An 18,832-nucleotide genomic window follows, 5' to 3' on the forward strand; every position below is an offset into this window, starting at 1 on the left:
TTACTAAGGCGCCAGGAAGGCGGGTGCCAGCCTTCACCTAATGGGATGAGCCCTGGACCGGGGACAGACGGGTCACCAGGATGGTTCTGCCTGACGACCCCCTTCTTGTGGGGTGTACCCGTTACATCCAGTCCTGACCCCTGACCCCTCGCCCGTCTCCGTTCTGCTTTACTAATCAGATTTCTCCATGTGGATTTGTAGAAGTGGCAGAAATAAGTCAACTTTCACTTTAATGACTTGGACGCTCCTGTGGGGTCATGTTGCTGGATGAGAGACTCCAGTCCTAATGATGGGACCCCCCTAATGTATCAGATAACAGATAAATCAGGTCACAATGGCCGAGGTCTCGGAGGGCTGCCGGATTGGGGTCACGTGACCCTGACAGTCCGGATTCTGCCCTGTGAGGTCCAGGTTGATCTTTTGAAGGCGCATGATCCCAGTAATGGTGTCAGGCGGCTGCACTTCCCTTCTAGGAGTCTCTGTTCCTCAGCATGAGGCGGCGCAGACCTCCCCCGCGCTCCCCCGCGTTCCCCCCGCGCTCCCCCGCGTTCCCCCCGCGCTCCCCCCGCGCTCCCCCCGCGCTCACTGACTGCAGAGTCCAATTATACTACAAACTACTCTTGAGATTCTCTATTTTTCTCCACAAACATCTCGTCCTCACGATATTTAAATATAGAAGCATCAAAACAAAACTATTCAAGCTCCCGGTATCATTCTACTTCTATTGTGTACAAAATTGTAGCTTTTTTTGTACAAACAGAAGATGAAGTTATCTCTTTATCTGCAAAATGAAACAAAAGTCTCCAGAGATCCCATAATCCACTGCAACAACATTCAGTTATACTGGAGCTAGTATAATATAACCCCCACATAGTACTAATACTGCCCCCTATGTACAGGAATATAACTGCTATAATACTGCCCCCTATGTACAGGAATATAACTGCTATAATACTGCCCTCTATGTACAGGAATATAACTGCTATAATACTGCCCCCTATGTACAGGAATATAACTACTATAATACATCTTTATGGACATTTTAATGGATCTTTAATAAAGAGAAAGCTTTTTACTGCAACTCATCTCATGCTGGTGCTGAAGGATTTTTTCATTTCTCCATAACTACTATAATACTGCCCCCTATGTACAGGAATATAACTACTATAATACTGCCCCCTATGTACAGGAATATAACTACTATAATACTGCTCCCTATGTACAGGAATATAACTACTATAATACTGCCCCCTATGTACAAGAATATAACTACTATAATACTGCCCCCTATGTCCAGGAATACAACTACTATAATACTGCCCCCTATGTACAAGAATATAACTACTATAATACTGCCCCCTATGTACAGGAATATAACTACTATAATACTGCTCCCTATGTACAAGAATATAACTACTATAATACTGCCCCCTATGTACAAGAATATAACTACTATAATACTGCCCCCTATGTACAAGAATATAACTACTATAATACTGCTCCCTATGTACAAGAATATAACTACTATAATACTGCCCCCTATGTACAGGAATATAACTACTATAATACTGCCCCCTATGTACAAGAATATAACTACTATAATACTGCCCCCTATGTACAGGAATATAACTGCTATAATACTGCCTCCTATGTACAGGAATATAACTACTATAATACTGCCCCCTATGTACAAGAATATAACTACTATAATACTGCCCCCTATGTACAGGAATATAACTGCTATAATACTGCCTCCTATGTACAGGAATATAACTACTATAATACTGCCTCCTATGTACAGGAATATAACTACTATAATACTGCCCCCTATGTACAGGAATATAACTACTATAATACTGCCCCCTATGTACAGGAATATAACTGCTATAATACTGCCCTCTATGTACAGGAATATAACTGCTATAATACTGCCCTCTATGTACAGGAATATAACTACTATAATACTGCCCCCTATGTACAGGAATATAACTGCTATAATACAGCCCCCTATGTACAGGAATATAACTACTATAATACTGCCCCCTATGTACAAGAATATAACTACTATAATACTGCCCCCTATGTACAGGAATATAACTACTATAATACTGCCCCCTATGTACAAGAATATAACTACTATATTACTGCCCCCTATGTACAGGAATATAACTACTATAATACTGCCCCCTATGTACAGGAATATAACTACTATAATACTGCCCCCTATGTACAAGAATATAACTACTATAATGCTGCCCCTTATGTACAGGAATATAACTACTATAATACTGCCCCCTATGTACAAGAATATAACTACTATAATACTGCCCCCTATGTACAAGAATATAACTACTATAATACTGCCCCCTATGTACAAGAATATAACTACTATAATACTGCCCCCTATGTACAGGAATATAACTACTATAATACTGCCCCTATGTACAGGAATATAACTACTATAATACTGCCCCCTATGTACAGGAATATAACTACTATAATACTGCCCCCTATGTACAGGAATATAACTACTATAATACTGCCCCCTATGTACAGGAATATAACTACTATAATACTGCCCTCTATGTACAGGAATATAACTACTATAATACTGCCCCCTATGTACAAGAATATAACTACTATAATACTGCCCCCTATGTACAGGAATATAACTACTATAATACTGCCCCCTATGTACAGGAATATAACTACTATAATACTGCCCCCTATGTACAGGAATATAACTACTATAATACTGCCCCCTAAGTACAAGAATATAACTACTATAATACTGCCCCCTATGTACAAGAATATAACTACTATAATACTGCCCCCTATGTACAGGAATATAACTACTATAATACTGCCCCCTATGTACAAGAATATAACTACTATAATACTGCCTCTATGTACAGGAATATAACTACTATAATACTGCCCCCTATGTACAGGAATATAACTACTATAATACTGCCCCCTATGTACAAGAATATAAATACTATAATACTGCCCCCTATATACAGGAATATAACTACTATAATACTGCCCCCTATGTACAGGAATATAACTACTATAATACTGCCCCCTATGTACAGGAATATAACTACTATAATACTGCCCCCTATGTACAGGAATATAACTACTATAATACTGCCCCCTATGTACAGGAATATAACTACTATAATACTGCCCCCTATGTACAGGAATATAACTACTATAATACTGCCCCCTATGTACAAGAATATAACTACTATAATACTGCCCCCTATGTACAGGAATATAACTACTATAATACTGCCCCCTATGTACAAGAATATAACTACTATAATACTGACCCCTATGTACAGGAATATAACTACTATAATACTGCCCCCTATGTACAGGAATATAACTACTATAATACTGCCCCCTATGTACAGGAATATAACTACTATAATACTGCCCCCTATGTACAAGAATATAACTACTATAATACTGCCCCCTATGTACAAGAATATAACTACTATAATACTGCCCCCTATATACAAGAATATAACTACTATAATACTGCCCCCTATGTACAAGAATATAACTACTATAATACTGCCCTCTATGTACAGGGATATAACTACTATAATACTGCCCCCTATGTACAAGAATATAACCACTATAATACTGCCCCCTATGTACAGGAATATAACTACTATAATACTGCCCCCTATGTACAAGAATATAACTACTATAATACTGCCCCCTATGTACAAGAATATAACCACTATAATACTGCCCCCTATGTACAAGAATATAACTACTATAATACTGCCCCCTATGTACAAGAATATAACTACTATAATACTGCCCCCTATGTACAGGAATATAACTACTATAATACTGCCCCCTATGTACAGGAATATATCTACTATAATACTGCTCCCTATGTACAAGAATATAACTACTATAATACTGCTCCCTATGTACAAGAATATAACTACTATAATACTGCCCCCTATGTACAAGAATATAACTACTATAATACTGCCCCCTATGTACAGGAATATAACTACTATAATACTGCCCCCTATGTACAAGAATATAACTACTCTAATACTGCCCCCTATGTACAGGAATATAACTACTATAATACTGCCCCCTATGTACAGGAATATAACTACTATAATTCTGCCTCCTATGTACAGGAATATAACTACTATAATACTGCCCCCTATGTACAGGAATATAACTACTATAATACTGCCCCCAATGTACAGGAATATAACTACTATAATACTGCCTCCTATGTACAGGAATATAACTACTATAATACTGCCTCCTATGTACAGGAATATAACTGCTATAATACTGCCCCCTATGTACAAGAATATAACTACTATAATACTGCCCCCTATGTACAAGAATATAACTACTATAATACTGCCCCCTATGTACAAGAATATAACTACTATAATACTGCCTCCTATGTACAAGAACATAACTACTATAATACTGCCTCCTATGTACAGGAATATAACTACTATAATACTGCCCCCTATGTACAGGAATATAACTACTATAATACTGCCCCCTATGTACAGGAATATAACTACTATAATACTGCCCCCTGTGTACAGGAATATAACTACTATAATACTGCCTCCTATGTACAAGAATATAACTACTATAATACTGCCCCCTATGTACAAGACTATAACTACTATAATACTGCCCCCTATGTACAAGAATATAACTACTATAATACTGCTCCCTATGTACAAGAATATAACTACTATAATACTGCCTCCTATGTACAAGAATATAACTACTATAATACTGCCTCCTATGTACAAGAATATAACTACTATAATACTGCCCCCTATGTACAAGAATATAACTACTATAATACTGCCCCCTATGTACAAGAATATAACTACTATAATACTGCCCCCTATATACAAGAATATAACTACTATAATACTGCCCCCTATGTACAAGAATATAACTACTATAATACTGCCCTCTATGTACAGGGATATAACTACTATAATACTGCCCCCTATGTACAAGAATATAACCACTATAATACTGCCCCCTATGTACAGGAATATAACTACTATAATACTGCCCCCTATGTACAAGAATATAACTACTATAATACTGCCCCCTATGTACAAGAATATAACCACTATAATACTGCCCCCTATGTACAAGAATATAACTACTATAATACTGCCCCCTATGTACAAGAATATAACTACTATAATACTGCCCCCTATGTACAGGAATATAACTACTATAATACTGCCCCCTATGTACAGGAATATATCTACTATAATACTGCTCCCTATGTACAAGAATATAACTACTATAATACTGCTCCCTATGTACAAGAATATAACTACTATAATACTGCCCCCTATGTACAGGGATATAACTACTATAATACTGCCTCCTATGTACAGGAATATAACTGCTATAATACTGCCCCCTATGTACAAGAATATAACTACTATAATACTGCCCCCTATGTACAAGAATATAACTACTATAATACTGCCCCCTATGTACAAGAATATAACTACTATAATACTGCCTCCTATGTACAAGAACATAACTACTATAATACTGCCTCCTATGTACAGGAATATAACTACTATAATCCTGCCTCCTAGAGGTGAGGTTGTGTGCTAGTTGAGCTCCTGATCTCTCTGGATGTCTGGAGCTAGCCCAGGGCGGGGCCACCCTGGGTGGGGAAGCTCCCCATGCAAGGCCCAGGCTTCTAGGCCTAATCTGGTGAATACTACTCAGCCAGTGCAAGCAACCAATGTGATTTCAAAAGACTCCGTGAAAGGAACAAATGTGAACAGTCCCAGTTTTACAAAGAAATTTGATGTGGAAAAACCAGCAGTTTCAGGTCAGAACTTGGTGAAACAACCTGCAAGTATGATTGTAGTACCTGTGAGTAAAGCTAAAGTGCCTGAAAGTCCAAAAGCAAGGAACATGCAGAGTGAGCAGCAGCCTCCATCCCAGGCCTCAGGTGGACAATCCACCTCCACCCCGGGCAGGCAGAGGAGGACATCGCTGGAGAGACAGACAATCCAGGAGAACCTGAAGCAGCGAGTGATGTTACCAGCTGAGCGCACCAGGTCTGGGGGAATGCAGGCTGGGAAGGAGATGCAAGGCGGCCATGAGGAAAGACCCAAAGGTGCTACTGATGTTGTGTCTGCAAGACCTCTGGGACCCAGTCACCCAGCAAGAGATTGTGACCCACGAGCAGTAACAGCAGCTTCCAAACACCAGAAGTCACAGGACTTTGCACCAAAGTCACCGGGTCTGTTACCAGGAAAGAGTAGTGGTGCGGCTACAGGATCCAGGCCTGCAACCAAGTCAGAACAACACCCCAGCAGCAAACTGCAGCCCCCAGAGCCATCACCGGAGCTCCAGCTGGCCGCTCAGATCCCAGCACTGGTGAGGAAGATGGATGCTTTACAAAAACAAAAGCTGTACCTGCAAAAACAAATAGATTGTACATATATGCTAAAGACAGCAAACCCTGGGAAGCAGAACCTGCTGGATAACAAGCTGGACTCCCTGGCCAAACAGCTCTCTGACATTGTGAGGGAGATGGAGTCTGTTATTGACCAAATGGGACCAGTTGGAGAGACCTACAGGAACCAGCAGAGGTTTGACAAGATGTCTGCGTCAACATCAAGGTCTGAGACCCAGCAGTCCCATGTAAGGCCAGTACTGCAGCCGGCAACTCTTCTTTTTGAGGAGGGAGAAGTATACAAAAGAAGATATCAACACGGTGAGGTACTACAAGACCCAGCAACCCTTGATGAGGCACCACAAGTCCCAGCAACCCTTGGTGAGGCACCACAAGTCCCAGCAGTAAGCAGACCTGATGACAGCAGTGAAGTTGTGCAAACACCACAAGGCAAACTGCAGGAGGACTCAGGACTCGCACCTGAAGGTAACACCTTAGCACCTCAGGGTGTTTCTCCACAGGACTTTGCTGTGCAGGATGTTTCTGGGGAGGACATTCAGGACTGTGATGTGCAAGGGGTTAATGCTGATATTGATGAAGCTGCTGATGTGCCTAATATTGTGGTTGCTGTTTCTGATATGTCTGATGTTTCTGTGCATAATAATGTCCCAGCTGAGGAGTCATCTCCAGTGCAGTCTATGGCAGCTAATGACGCAGATAGCACTGATGTTGTTGTGGAGGGTGCGGGACAATCTACAGCTGAGGAATTCCCCCCACTAGTCACGCCACAGGCAGCAGAGCCCCATGGTCCGGGTGGTCAGCAAGGCCCTAGTGCAGATGGTCCACAGCCCACACAACCCCCACAGCAGGACAGGGGTCAGACATCAGGGAATGCGTGGAGTCGGGGTTCCCCATTTTTCTCCTCCAGCACCCATTACACCGGCCAGGCCTTCAAGAGGAGGAATGTTGTCAGGTTTAGGCATAAGGGGGCCAAAGAGGATCTGCCTGACAGGAGACACGTGGTGAGGGACATGTTGTGCACCCAGATGGGTTTCCAGCCAGCCGACATCCTGGCTGTAATAAATCTGCCTGATAGACAGGGGTATGACATTAGTTTCAAGCTGATGTCTAATCTGGACCGGTTCTGGGCTCAACAACCCCGCTACAGAGATACTGAGGGATGGAGTAAGTTTAGTTTTATTCCCATCTCCAAACTAGATACTGCCATTGTCACCATCCTGTTCTGGAACGAGTCTGTCCCACCTCAGGATATCATTACCTGGCTTAAGAGACATTGCACCCTCATGTCAGACATGACCAAGACCAGGGATGAGGATGGGATCTGGACCGGGGGGTGGAGGGTCCTGGTTAAATTACATCAGAACCAGAACGTCACCCATCACCTCCCCAACTCATTCTTTATCGGCAGAGAGAAGGGTGTGTGTTTCTACGTTGGTCAGCCCAGGTTATGTTTTAAGTGTGGAAGATCCGGTCATGTGGCGAGTACCTGCACCACAGTGAAGTGCACCCTGTGCGGAGACCTCGGCCATGTGAGCGCCAACTGCAAGACCATCAGGTGCAACCTTTGTGGTCAGATCGGTCACCCCCATAGGGACTGCCCTGATGCCTGGCACAACATCTGTAGGGACCTCCCCGATGAAGACCTGATGGAAGGGGCAGATGTACCAGAGGAGGAGCAGGAGGAGGAGGCCCTATTGTCAGGGTCAGTGTGCACAGTGCCAGAGACCCCAGATATTAGTGGTGCTGCCCCGGACCATCCAGGGACAGGTAACACAGAGGGAGACATGGAGGTAGTGGAGCAGCCTGTAGTGCAGCCAGCGCCCGTCTCTTCCCCTGAACTGATACCAACCACAAGGGAAAATAATAGTGTTAAAAAGAGGAAGAAGGATAAAAGCACCAGAAAACCTGAGAGTGCGTGGACCACCGTCCAAAAACCCTCAAAAATGAAAGTGCAGAGTCAGGCTGATGTTACTGTAACCACTAATAGGTACAGCGTACTGTCCGAGTCAGATGGGGAGGAGGAGATAGATCGAGAGCTGCAACGTATGATGGAGGAATATGATGACGACCCAGGGGGAGATCCTCCCACAAAAAGGAAACCGCTTAATGCCGAGTCTCAGTCAGTTTGGGATATGGAAACTTGTAGTCAGGAAAACAACTCTGACTCTGATCTATGATGATGGGGATGGTCTTTCTATTTCTTTTTATGATGGCGCACTTCCATCTTACTGTGGTCACCAGTAATGTGAATAGCATTAGAGCTAGAAGGACCAGGCATGTTGTGTATGATCATCTAAAGTATCTCAAGGCCGATGTGTTCTTCTTACAGGAGACCCGATTAAACACCTTGGGTCTCATACGAGAGGCGGAGAGAGATTGGCAGTCTGGTCCGTCCTTTTGGTCGCTGGCTGTGGAGCCTTATGCCGGAGTCTCCATCTTGTTTAACACCCATGATGTCACCGTCCACAGACTCACCGAGATATCGATGGGACGGTGCCTGCTGCTAGAGGTCACCATCAGAGGTAGAAGACTCCGGCTCATTAACATCTATGGCCCACAGACAGTGACCGAAAGGACTCAGCTTTTTAATGATGTAAAGCCTTATCTGTTCACATCAATTCCTGTCATCATGGCTGGGGACTTTAATGCCACCACTACCACCAGGGACAGGAACAGTAGGCCCCTTACCAGGGACTGTAAAGTCCTAAATAGTATTATTCAGCAGGCTGGCCTGTCCGATGTTTTTGTAGAGGGTGGTAGGAGTCCCAAGTTCACTTACACCTGTGCAGGACGCAGCAGCAGGATAGATCTAGCTCTGGTAAGTCCTACTGAAGCCATTGGAGAAAGAAGGGAAAGAACGGTCCCATACTCCGATCACTCAGCTTTATATTTTTGTTTGGGTGCCTCTAAGTATCCTGATGTTGGTAGAGGGCTGTGGAGACTAAATTCTAGTCTGTTAGATGATGATTCTGTCCAGGAATACATTTACTCTTTCTTTCAGCATCAACTGGACAGAGTAGATTTTTATAATAACATGGCCGACTGGTGGGAGGACGTCAAGGAGGAGATCCGGTCCCTCTTGCAGAGACTGTCAATTAAGAAGGGGAGAAGTAAGTACAGCCAGTATCTGAGACTGCGTAAAGAATTGGAGTCACTCTATTCGGCGGGTGGGGATGACCAACAAAGGATTGACCGGCTGAAATCTGAGATAAGGCAGTATCAGTACAGTAGGTACACCTCCCTGGTAGTGGAAAGGGACTATGGAACCCGAGGGGCACCGGATCCATTTGAGAATTGCCGGGAGCGTGTGGAGAAGAAACTGATCGCAGGTCTCACTGACTCCCAGGGTGTCTTACAAGAGTCTCGGGAGGGAATCCTGGGGGTGGTGAGATCTTACTATACTGACTTGTTTCAGAAGAAAGCTTTGGATAAGGAAAAAGTGACCCAATTCTTGGAGGCAACTCCAGGCCCTGATACTAGAGATTTGGATTTTTCTCCTTTGACAGCAGAAATAACGGTGGAGGAGATAAAAGAGGCTATTGATAAGTTAAATCTGAAGAAGGCACCAGGTCCTGATGGTATTACAGCAGAATTTTATAAGAAGTTCAGAGACCTCTTGGCTCCAATCCTTGTGGATGTTTACAGAAATTGTCTAGAAAATCACCTGATGCCTCCATCCATGAGAGTCTCATCGTTAATCCTGCTGTCCAAAGGGAAAGAGCCTAGTGACATCAAGAACTGGAGGCCGATCGCCCTCTTGAATGTTGACAGGAAGATTTTGGCAAAAATCCTGTTTTCTAGATTAGTCTGTTTGTCCCCGGCACTGTTGGCAGGCTCTCAGTACGGCACAGTAAAAGGGCGGAACATCTCTGGAGCAGTCATCTCGATAAGAGAGATGTTTGAGAGATGTAAAGCTCTGAGGTGTGGGAGATATGTTGTAGGTCTGGACCAGGCTAAAGCCTTTGACAGGGTTGACCACGATTATCTATGGGCCACTTTATCAAAGTACGGTATTCCGGGAGAATTTGTGGATTGGCTCAGGACTTTGTACAGAGAGGCGAAGAGCTTTCCTCTCATCAATGGTTGGCAGGGGGACACTTTCAGGGTAGAGGCGGGGGTGCGACAGGGCTGCCCCCTGAGTCCACTGCTGTATGTGTTCGCTATCGATCCGTTCCTGAGATCACTGCAGCGGTGTGATTTTCGGGGGGTGCCGGTCCCCCATTGCTTGCCCCTGGATGTTGTTGCCTACGCGGATGATGTGACTGTGGTGATATCTGAACCTCGTGAGGTGGAGATGTTATCTGCAGCCATCAGAAGTTACTCAGAGGCCTCTGGGTCTATGGTTAACCTAGAGAAGAGTCAGGCTTTCTGGACATTGGATACTGCTCCTGGCTTTGATCTGCCACAGTTCGCCAAGGCCTCCACCCATATTAAGATCCTTGGGGTGAAATTTGGGAGGGAAGATAATTCCATACTAAATTGGGAGAAAAAGTTGGAAGCCGGAAATGTAAAGGTTCAGCGATGGAAGAACTGGAGGCTGACCTATAGAGAAAGGGTTACTCTGCTGAAGACTTACCTGGTCCCTGTCTTCCTCTACGTCTCTGTTGTCTTTCCTTTGCCAGAATCTTTCTCCGCTAGGCTCTTTAGCCTGTTCTTCCAGCTTTTATGGGGGAACAGGTTGAACCCAGTAAAAAGAGGGATCACCTACCTGCAGAGGAGAGAGGGTGGACTGGATATGTTAAATCCAAGGGTCTTTTTTGACTCCATGTTTCTGAAAGTAAATTTTGGAAGCCTGGACTCAAATAATGATCTCCTGTGGGTAAGTAGTGTCAGGGACTGGATATTGCCTTTTGCAGAGTCTTGGGTGCGAGGCGGCAGTCTCAAGAGGGGGCGATGGACTCCTGGCTTCCTCCCCCAGTATCTGGAGTATGGTCTAAGGTGTTTAAGGAAATGGGGGATAGACAAGTCTTTTATTGAAAGTAAGACCAGGAAAGATCTGTACTCCAGAGTCTGTAGGACCTTCTACTCTCTGCAGCTGGCACTTCCAGACTGTCCAACCACCACCCTAAAGGACAGTTTGAGGTTTATGAATGGTCGGAGGCTGCCCTATAAGTTCTGTGACATCGCCTGGCTCTCATTACAGGGGAAACTGTTTGTCAGGGGAAATCTAAAGTTCCTAAGTGTGACTGATCGTATGTGTCCCCTCGGGTGTCAGACAGAGGAGACTATGGTCCATTTTATCTCTCAGTGCTGGGGTGGACGGAACATCTGGCAGGACATTTCCAACAAGCTAAGAATCCCATCACTGCAGTCCCTCAGGTACCCAGAGATCCTCTATGGTGTGACACCTACTGTAAGTAACATCGACCGGGAGACCATGTACATAGTGATCCAGGTCATCAAGTACTATCACTGGCACATGAGAACCAGAGTGTCCATACATAGCGAGCCATTCCATCATAATAAGGCCATAAGTCTCATAATGTCCGAGCTCAGGTGGATCCGGTCATTAGAGGTCAGGAAAAAGGGGGAGAATATAACACTCTGGAGGAACATCCATCTAGACTGAAATATGTCCGATTATATAATGTGGATGCATTTGTTTTTGTTTTTTTTCTGTTTTTTCTTTGTTTCCCTTTCAGCCAAAATGGACTCTTAAGTTATATTTAATATACATTTCATTTTTATGAATATGTATGATTTATTTTGATGGAAAAAGTATTTCTGTATTTATGTTTGTTTTTTACTAATAAAAATTGCCCCCTATGTACAAGAATATAACTACTATAATACTGCCCCCTATGTACAGGAATATAACTACTATAATACTGCCCCCTATGTACAAGAATATAACTACTCTAATACTGCCCCCTATGTACAGGAATATAACTACTATAATACTGCCCCCTATGTACAGGAATATAACTACTATAATTCTGCCTCCTATGTACAGGAATATAACTACTATAATACTGCCCCCTATGTACAGGAATATAACTACTATAATACTGCCCCCAATGTACAGGAATATAACTACTATAATACTGCCTCCTATGTACAGGAATATAACTACTATAATACTGCCTCCTATGTACAGGAATATAACTGCTATAATACTGCCCCCTATGTACAAGAATATAACTACTATAATACTGCCCCCTATGTACAAGAATATAACTACTATAATACTGCCCCCTATGTACAAGAATATAACTACTATAATACTGCCTCCTATGTACAAGAACATAACTACTATAATACTGCCTCCTATGTACAGGAATATAACTACTATAATACTGCCCCCTATGTACAGGAATATAACTACTATAATACTGCCCCCTATGTACAGGAATATAACTACTATAATACTGCCCCCTGTGTACAGGAATATAACTACTATAATACTGCCTCCTATGTACAAGAATATAACTACTATAATACTGCCCCCTATGTACAAGAATATAACTACTATAATACTGCCTCCTATGTACAAGAATATAACTACTATAATACTGCCCCCTATGTACAAGACTATAACTACTATAATACTGCCCCCTATGTACAAGAATATAACTACTATAATACTGCTCCCTATGTACAAGAATATAACTACTATAATACTGCCTCCTATGTACAAGAATATAACTACTATAATACTGCCTCCTATGTACAAGAATATAACTACTATAATACTGCCCCCCTATGTACAAGAATATAACTACTATAATACTGCCTCCTATGTACAAGAATATAACTACTATAATACTGCCCCCTATGTACAGGAATATAACTACTATAATACTGCCCCTATGTACAGGAATATAACTACTATAATACTGCCCCCTATGTACAGGAATATAACTACTATAATACTGCCTCCTATGTACAGGAATATAACTACTATAATACTGCCCCCTATGTACAAGAATATAACTACTATAATACTGCCCCCTGTGTACAAGAATATAACTACTATAATACTGCCCCCTATGTACAAGAATATAACTACTATAATACTGCCCCCTATGTACAGGAATATAACTACTATAATACTGCCCCCTATGTACAAGAATATAACTACTATAATACTGCCCCCTATGTACAAGAATATAACTACTATAATACTGGCCCCTATGTACAGGAATATAACTACTATAATACTGCCCCCTATGTACAGGAATATAACTACTATAATACTGCTCCCTATGTACAGGAATATAACTACTATAATACTGCCCCCTATGTACAGGAATATAACTACTATAATACTGCCCCCTATGTACAGGAATATAACTACTATAATACTGCCCCCTATGTACAGGAATATAACTACTATAATACTGCCCCCTATGTACAGGAATATAACTACTATAATACTGCCCCCTATGTACAGGAATATAACTACTATAATACTGCCCCCTATGTACAGGAATATAACTACTATAATACTGCCCCTATGTACAGGAATATAACTACTATAATACTGCCCCCTGTGTACAGGAATATAACTACTATAATACTGCCCCTATGTACAGGAATATAACTACTATAATACTGCCCCCTATGTACAGGAATATAACTACTATAATACTGCCCCCTATGTACAAGAATATAACTGCTATAATACTGCCCCCTATGTACAGGAATATAACTACTATAATACTGCCCCCTATGTACAAGAATATAACTACTATAATAATGTCCCTATGTACAGGAATATAACTACTATAATACTGCCCCCTATGTACAGGAATATAACTACTATAATACTGCCCCCTATGTACAAGAATATAACTGCTATAATACTGCTTTGCAGAGGCGGGGCAGGGTGGACAGCCGGACAGTGTCTCGGAGTGGACATATAAGGGTTGCTCACAAGGTCTGGTGTGTAATGAGTCCGTGTACTTGGATCTGGGCTTCAGGAAGTCGTACATCAGTTCTCAGTGTTGTATTACAGACATGTGTAATAAGGGCACATATTACGGTAAGTATTAGGGTGGTCTCTTGGTTGGGGGGGGGTCTGGGTGCGGAGTTTGATGGGGTCTCTCTCTGCAGCTCGGGTCCCGGTCTCGGGCCTCTGGTGTCAGGCCTGTGAGGGCAACAACGTGTCCTGTGCCGCTAACCTGACGTCTCTGCGCTGTGCGGGGGTCCAGGACCGCTGTATGACCATCCAGACCCTCTATGTGAACGGTGAGTGTAACGCCCCCAATATCCCCGGCAGGACCCCCGGCATACAGCATGTACTAACCCCCCTCCTATGTCCACAGGCTCCAGCTCAAACGTGGTGTATAAGGGCTGCGGCACGGGCAACCTGTGCGGCCGGCGGCTGGAGTATAACACCGGCAGCCCCAGGGTGTACTCCCAGGTGTCCTGCTGCGGGTCCAACAACTGCAACCAGGGCGTGCGACCAGGTAACAGCAGGACAACGCATTGTATGATCTGTACAGTGGCCAAATCCTCACACTGCTGTGCTCTGTGCTGTCTGACCTGTACTGCTCCACAGCCACTCTCCTCTGCACTGGGTGAAAGCTGATTCAGGCTTCTGGTTGAATACTACAGCAATCACTCAGAGACGGGGGGAGGGGCTATGGAGCATTGCAATTTGAGGGTAGGGAAAAATTTGAGTGTGAGACTTTGAATTTGCCCCCGGACAGGGTGCAGGACATCCCCAGATTAGGCCGTCTTTATAATATATATATATATATGTATATCCTCCCCAACAGTGACCGTGGATGAGTCGCCTAACGGCATCCAGTGCTACGCCTGCAACGAGACCGGCAAAGGGGAGTGTCGCACCCCCATCACATCCACCGTGGCCTGTACCGGAAACATGACCAGCTGCCTGGATGTAGTAGGTAATACTGCGTTACCAGGTCATACTAATGTAGGCCCCACTGCCCCTACTTCCTGGATACTGTGACATCATACATATGTGACCCCCACTTCCTGGTTACTGTGACATCATACCTATGTGACCCTCCCACTTCCTGGTTACTGTGACATCATACGTATGTGGCCCCCACTTCCTGGTTACTGTGACATCATACGTATGTGACCCCCACTTCCTGGTTACTGTGACATCATAACTATGTGACCCCCACTTCCTGGTTACTGTGACATCATACGTATGTGACCCCCCACTTCCTGGTTACTGTGACATCATACATGTGTAGCCCCCACTTCCTGGTTACTGTGACATCAAACATGTGTAGCCCCCACTTCCTGGTTATTGTGACATCATACGTGTGTGACCCCCACTTCGTGTGATATCATACGTATGTGACCCCTACTTCCTGGTTATTGTGACATCATACATATGTGACCCCCACTTCCTGGTTACTGTGACATCATACATATGTGACCCACACTTCCTGGTTACTGTGACATCATACGTGTGTGACCCCCACTTCCTGGTTACTGTGACATCATATATGTGTAACCCCCACTTCCTGGTTACTGTAACATCATACGTATGTGACCCCCCACTTCCTGGGACTGCAGGGATTAACAAACCCAAACCTTAAATTTGGTACTTGCCCCTGTACCTTGATAAACCATCCAACCGTTTGGTACTTGACCTTGTACTTTGATAAACCTTCCATCCGTCTGGTACTTGACCCTGTACCTAGACTAACCACCCAACCGTCTGGTACTTGACCCTGTACCTAGACTAACCACCCAACTGTCTGGTACTTGACCCGGTACTTAGACTAACCACCCATCCGTCTGGTACTTGACCCTGTACCTAGACTAACCACCCAAGTGTCTGGTACTTGACCATGTACCTAGACTAACCACCCAACCGTCTGGTACTTGACCGTGTACCTAGACTAACCACCCAACTGTCTGGTACTTGACCGTGTACCTAGACTAACCACCCAACCGTCTGGTACTTGACCGTGTACCTAGACTAACCACCCAACCATCTGGTACTTGACCCTGTACCTAGACTAACCACCCAACCGTCTGGTACTTGACCCTGTACCTAGACTAACCACCCAACCGTCTGGTACTTGACCCTGTACCTAGACTAACCACCCAACCGTCTGGTACTTGACCCTGTACCTAGACTAACCACCCAACCGTCTGGTACTTGACCCTGTACCTAGACTAACCACCCAACCGTCTGGTACTTGACTGTGTACCTAGACTAACCACCCAACCGTCTGGTACTTGACCCTGTACCTAGACTAACCACCCAACCGTCTGGTACTTGACCCTGTACCTAGACTAACCATCCAACCGTCTGGTACTTGACCCTGTACCTAGACTAACCACCCAAGTGTCTGGTACTTGACTGTGTACCTAGACTAACCACCCAACCGTCTGGTACTTGACCGTGTACCTAGACTAACCACCCAGCCACCTGGTACTTGACCCTGTACCTAGACTAACCACCCAAGTGTCTGGTACTTGACCATGTACCTAGACTAACCACCCAACCGTCTGGTACTTGACCGTGTACCTAGACTAACCACCCATCCGTCTGGTACTTGACCCTGTACCTAGACTAACCACCCAAGTGTCTGGTACTTGACCATGTACCTAGACTAACCACCCAACCGTCTGGTACTTGACCCTGTACCTAGACTAACCACCCAACCGTCTGGTACTTGACCGTGTACCTAGACTAACCACCCAACCGTCTGGTACTTGACCCTGTACCTAGACTAACCACCCAACCGTCTGGTACTTGACCCTGTACCTAGACTAACCACCCAACCATCTGGTACTTGACCCTGTACCTAGACTAACCACCCAACCGTCTGGTACTTGACCGTGTACCTAGACTAACCACCCAACCTTCTGGTACTTGACCCTGTACCTAGACTAACCACCCAACCGTCTGGTACTTGACCGTGTACCTAGACTAACCACCCAACCATCTGGTACTTGACCCTGTACCTAGACTAACCACCCAACCGTCTGGTACTTGACCGTGTACCTAGACTAACCACCCAACCTTCTGGTACTTGACCCTGTACCTAGACTAACCACCCAACTGTCTGGTACTTGACCGTGTACCTAGACTAACCACCCAACCGTCTGGTACTTGACCGTGTACCTAGACTAACCACCCAACCGTCTGGTACTTGACCGTGTACCTAGACTAACCACCCAACCGTCAGGTACTTGACCGTGTACCTAGACTAACCACCCAACCATCTGGTACTTGACCGTGTACCTATACTAACCACCCATCCTTCTGGTACTTGACCGTGTACCTAGACTAACCACCCAACCGTCTGGTACTTGACCATGTACCTAGACTAACCACCCAACCGTCTGGTACTTGACCGTGTACCTAGACTAACCACCTAACCGTCTGGTACTTGACCGTGTACCTAGACTAACCACCCAACCGTCTGGTACTTGACCCTGTACCTAGACTAACCACCCATCCGTCTGGTACTTGACCGTGTACCTAGACTAACCACCCATCCGTCTGGTACTTGACCGTGTACCTAGACTAACCACCCAACCGTCTGGTACTTGACCGTGTACCTAGACTAACCACCCAACCGTCTGGTACTTTACCCCGTACCTTGACTAACCACCCAACCGTCTGGTACTTGACCGTGTACCTAGACTAACCACCCAACCGTCTGGTACTTGACCGTGTACCTAGACTAACCACCCAACCGTCTGGTACTTGACCGTGTACCTAGACTAACCACCCATCCGTCTGGTACTTGACCGTGTACCTAGACTAACCACCCAGCTGTCTGGTACTTGACCGTGTACCTAGACTAACCACCCAACCGTCTGGTACTTGACCGTGTACCTAGACTAACCACCCAACCGTCTGGTACTTGACCGTGTACCTAGACTAACCACCCAACCGTCTGGTACTTGACTGTGTACCTAGACTAACCACCCATCAACAGACCGGGAAACTAAATGTTTGGGTAATGTGGGAAGGCCACAGCGTTTACTAACAACTAAGATAAATTATTAAATAACGTTATAAATTAAAACATTTCCCAACTTGCTAGGCCCGCTTGGCATCTTCAAAATCTTGAGAACCAACTTCGCCCGAAATGGCGGCTGCGGCCCTGCACCGGCATGTGGGCATCTTCCAGCGCCTTAGGGCCTGTGTAACTTCCGCCTTCGCTGTGACAACTGTAGGAAAACAGAAGGAAACAGCCAGAACCAAGGAAAGAAAAGCTGAAAAGAAATAATTCTGAGGGCAGGGTGGGAGGGAGACTTCTCGCCTCTTCGGTCCAGGGGGCAGAAGGAAAGAGGCCCCCCCATGTGCTCTCGGACTTTATAAAACCACCGAGCGGGTCCTTACCCGCCCCCAAACACCACCTCCTGTGACCTCACACGGGAGGAGTAAAGGGGCAAGCC

General features: G+C 44.5%; 1 protein-coding gene across 1 annotated transcript in view; it reads left to right on the forward strand.

Annotated features, from left to right (window-relative positions):
- Window positions 1-18,832, forward strand: part of LOC140066238 (urokinase plasminogen activator surface receptor-like) — a 32,479-nt gene that overhangs the window by 12,023 nt on the left and 1,624 nt on the right. The window contains exons 3-6 of the mRNA XM_072113801.1: window positions 14,298-14,465; window positions 14,537-14,671; window positions 14,749-14,892; window positions 15,205-15,336. Coding sequence (XP_071969902.1) covers window positions 14,298-14,465; window positions 14,537-14,671; window positions 14,749-14,892; window positions 15,205-15,336 — 579 coding nt within the window. The remainder of the gene's footprint in view (window positions 1-14,297; window positions 14,466-14,536; window positions 14,672-14,748; window positions 14,893-15,204; window positions 15,337-18,832) is intronic.

This window comes from Engystomops pustulosus, chromosome 6 (assembly GCF_040894005.1).
Source record: "Engystomops pustulosus chromosome 6, aEngPut4.maternal, whole genome shotgun sequence".
NCBI lineage: Eukaryota > Metazoa > Chordata > Amphibia > Anura > Leptodactylidae > Engystomops > Engystomops pustulosus.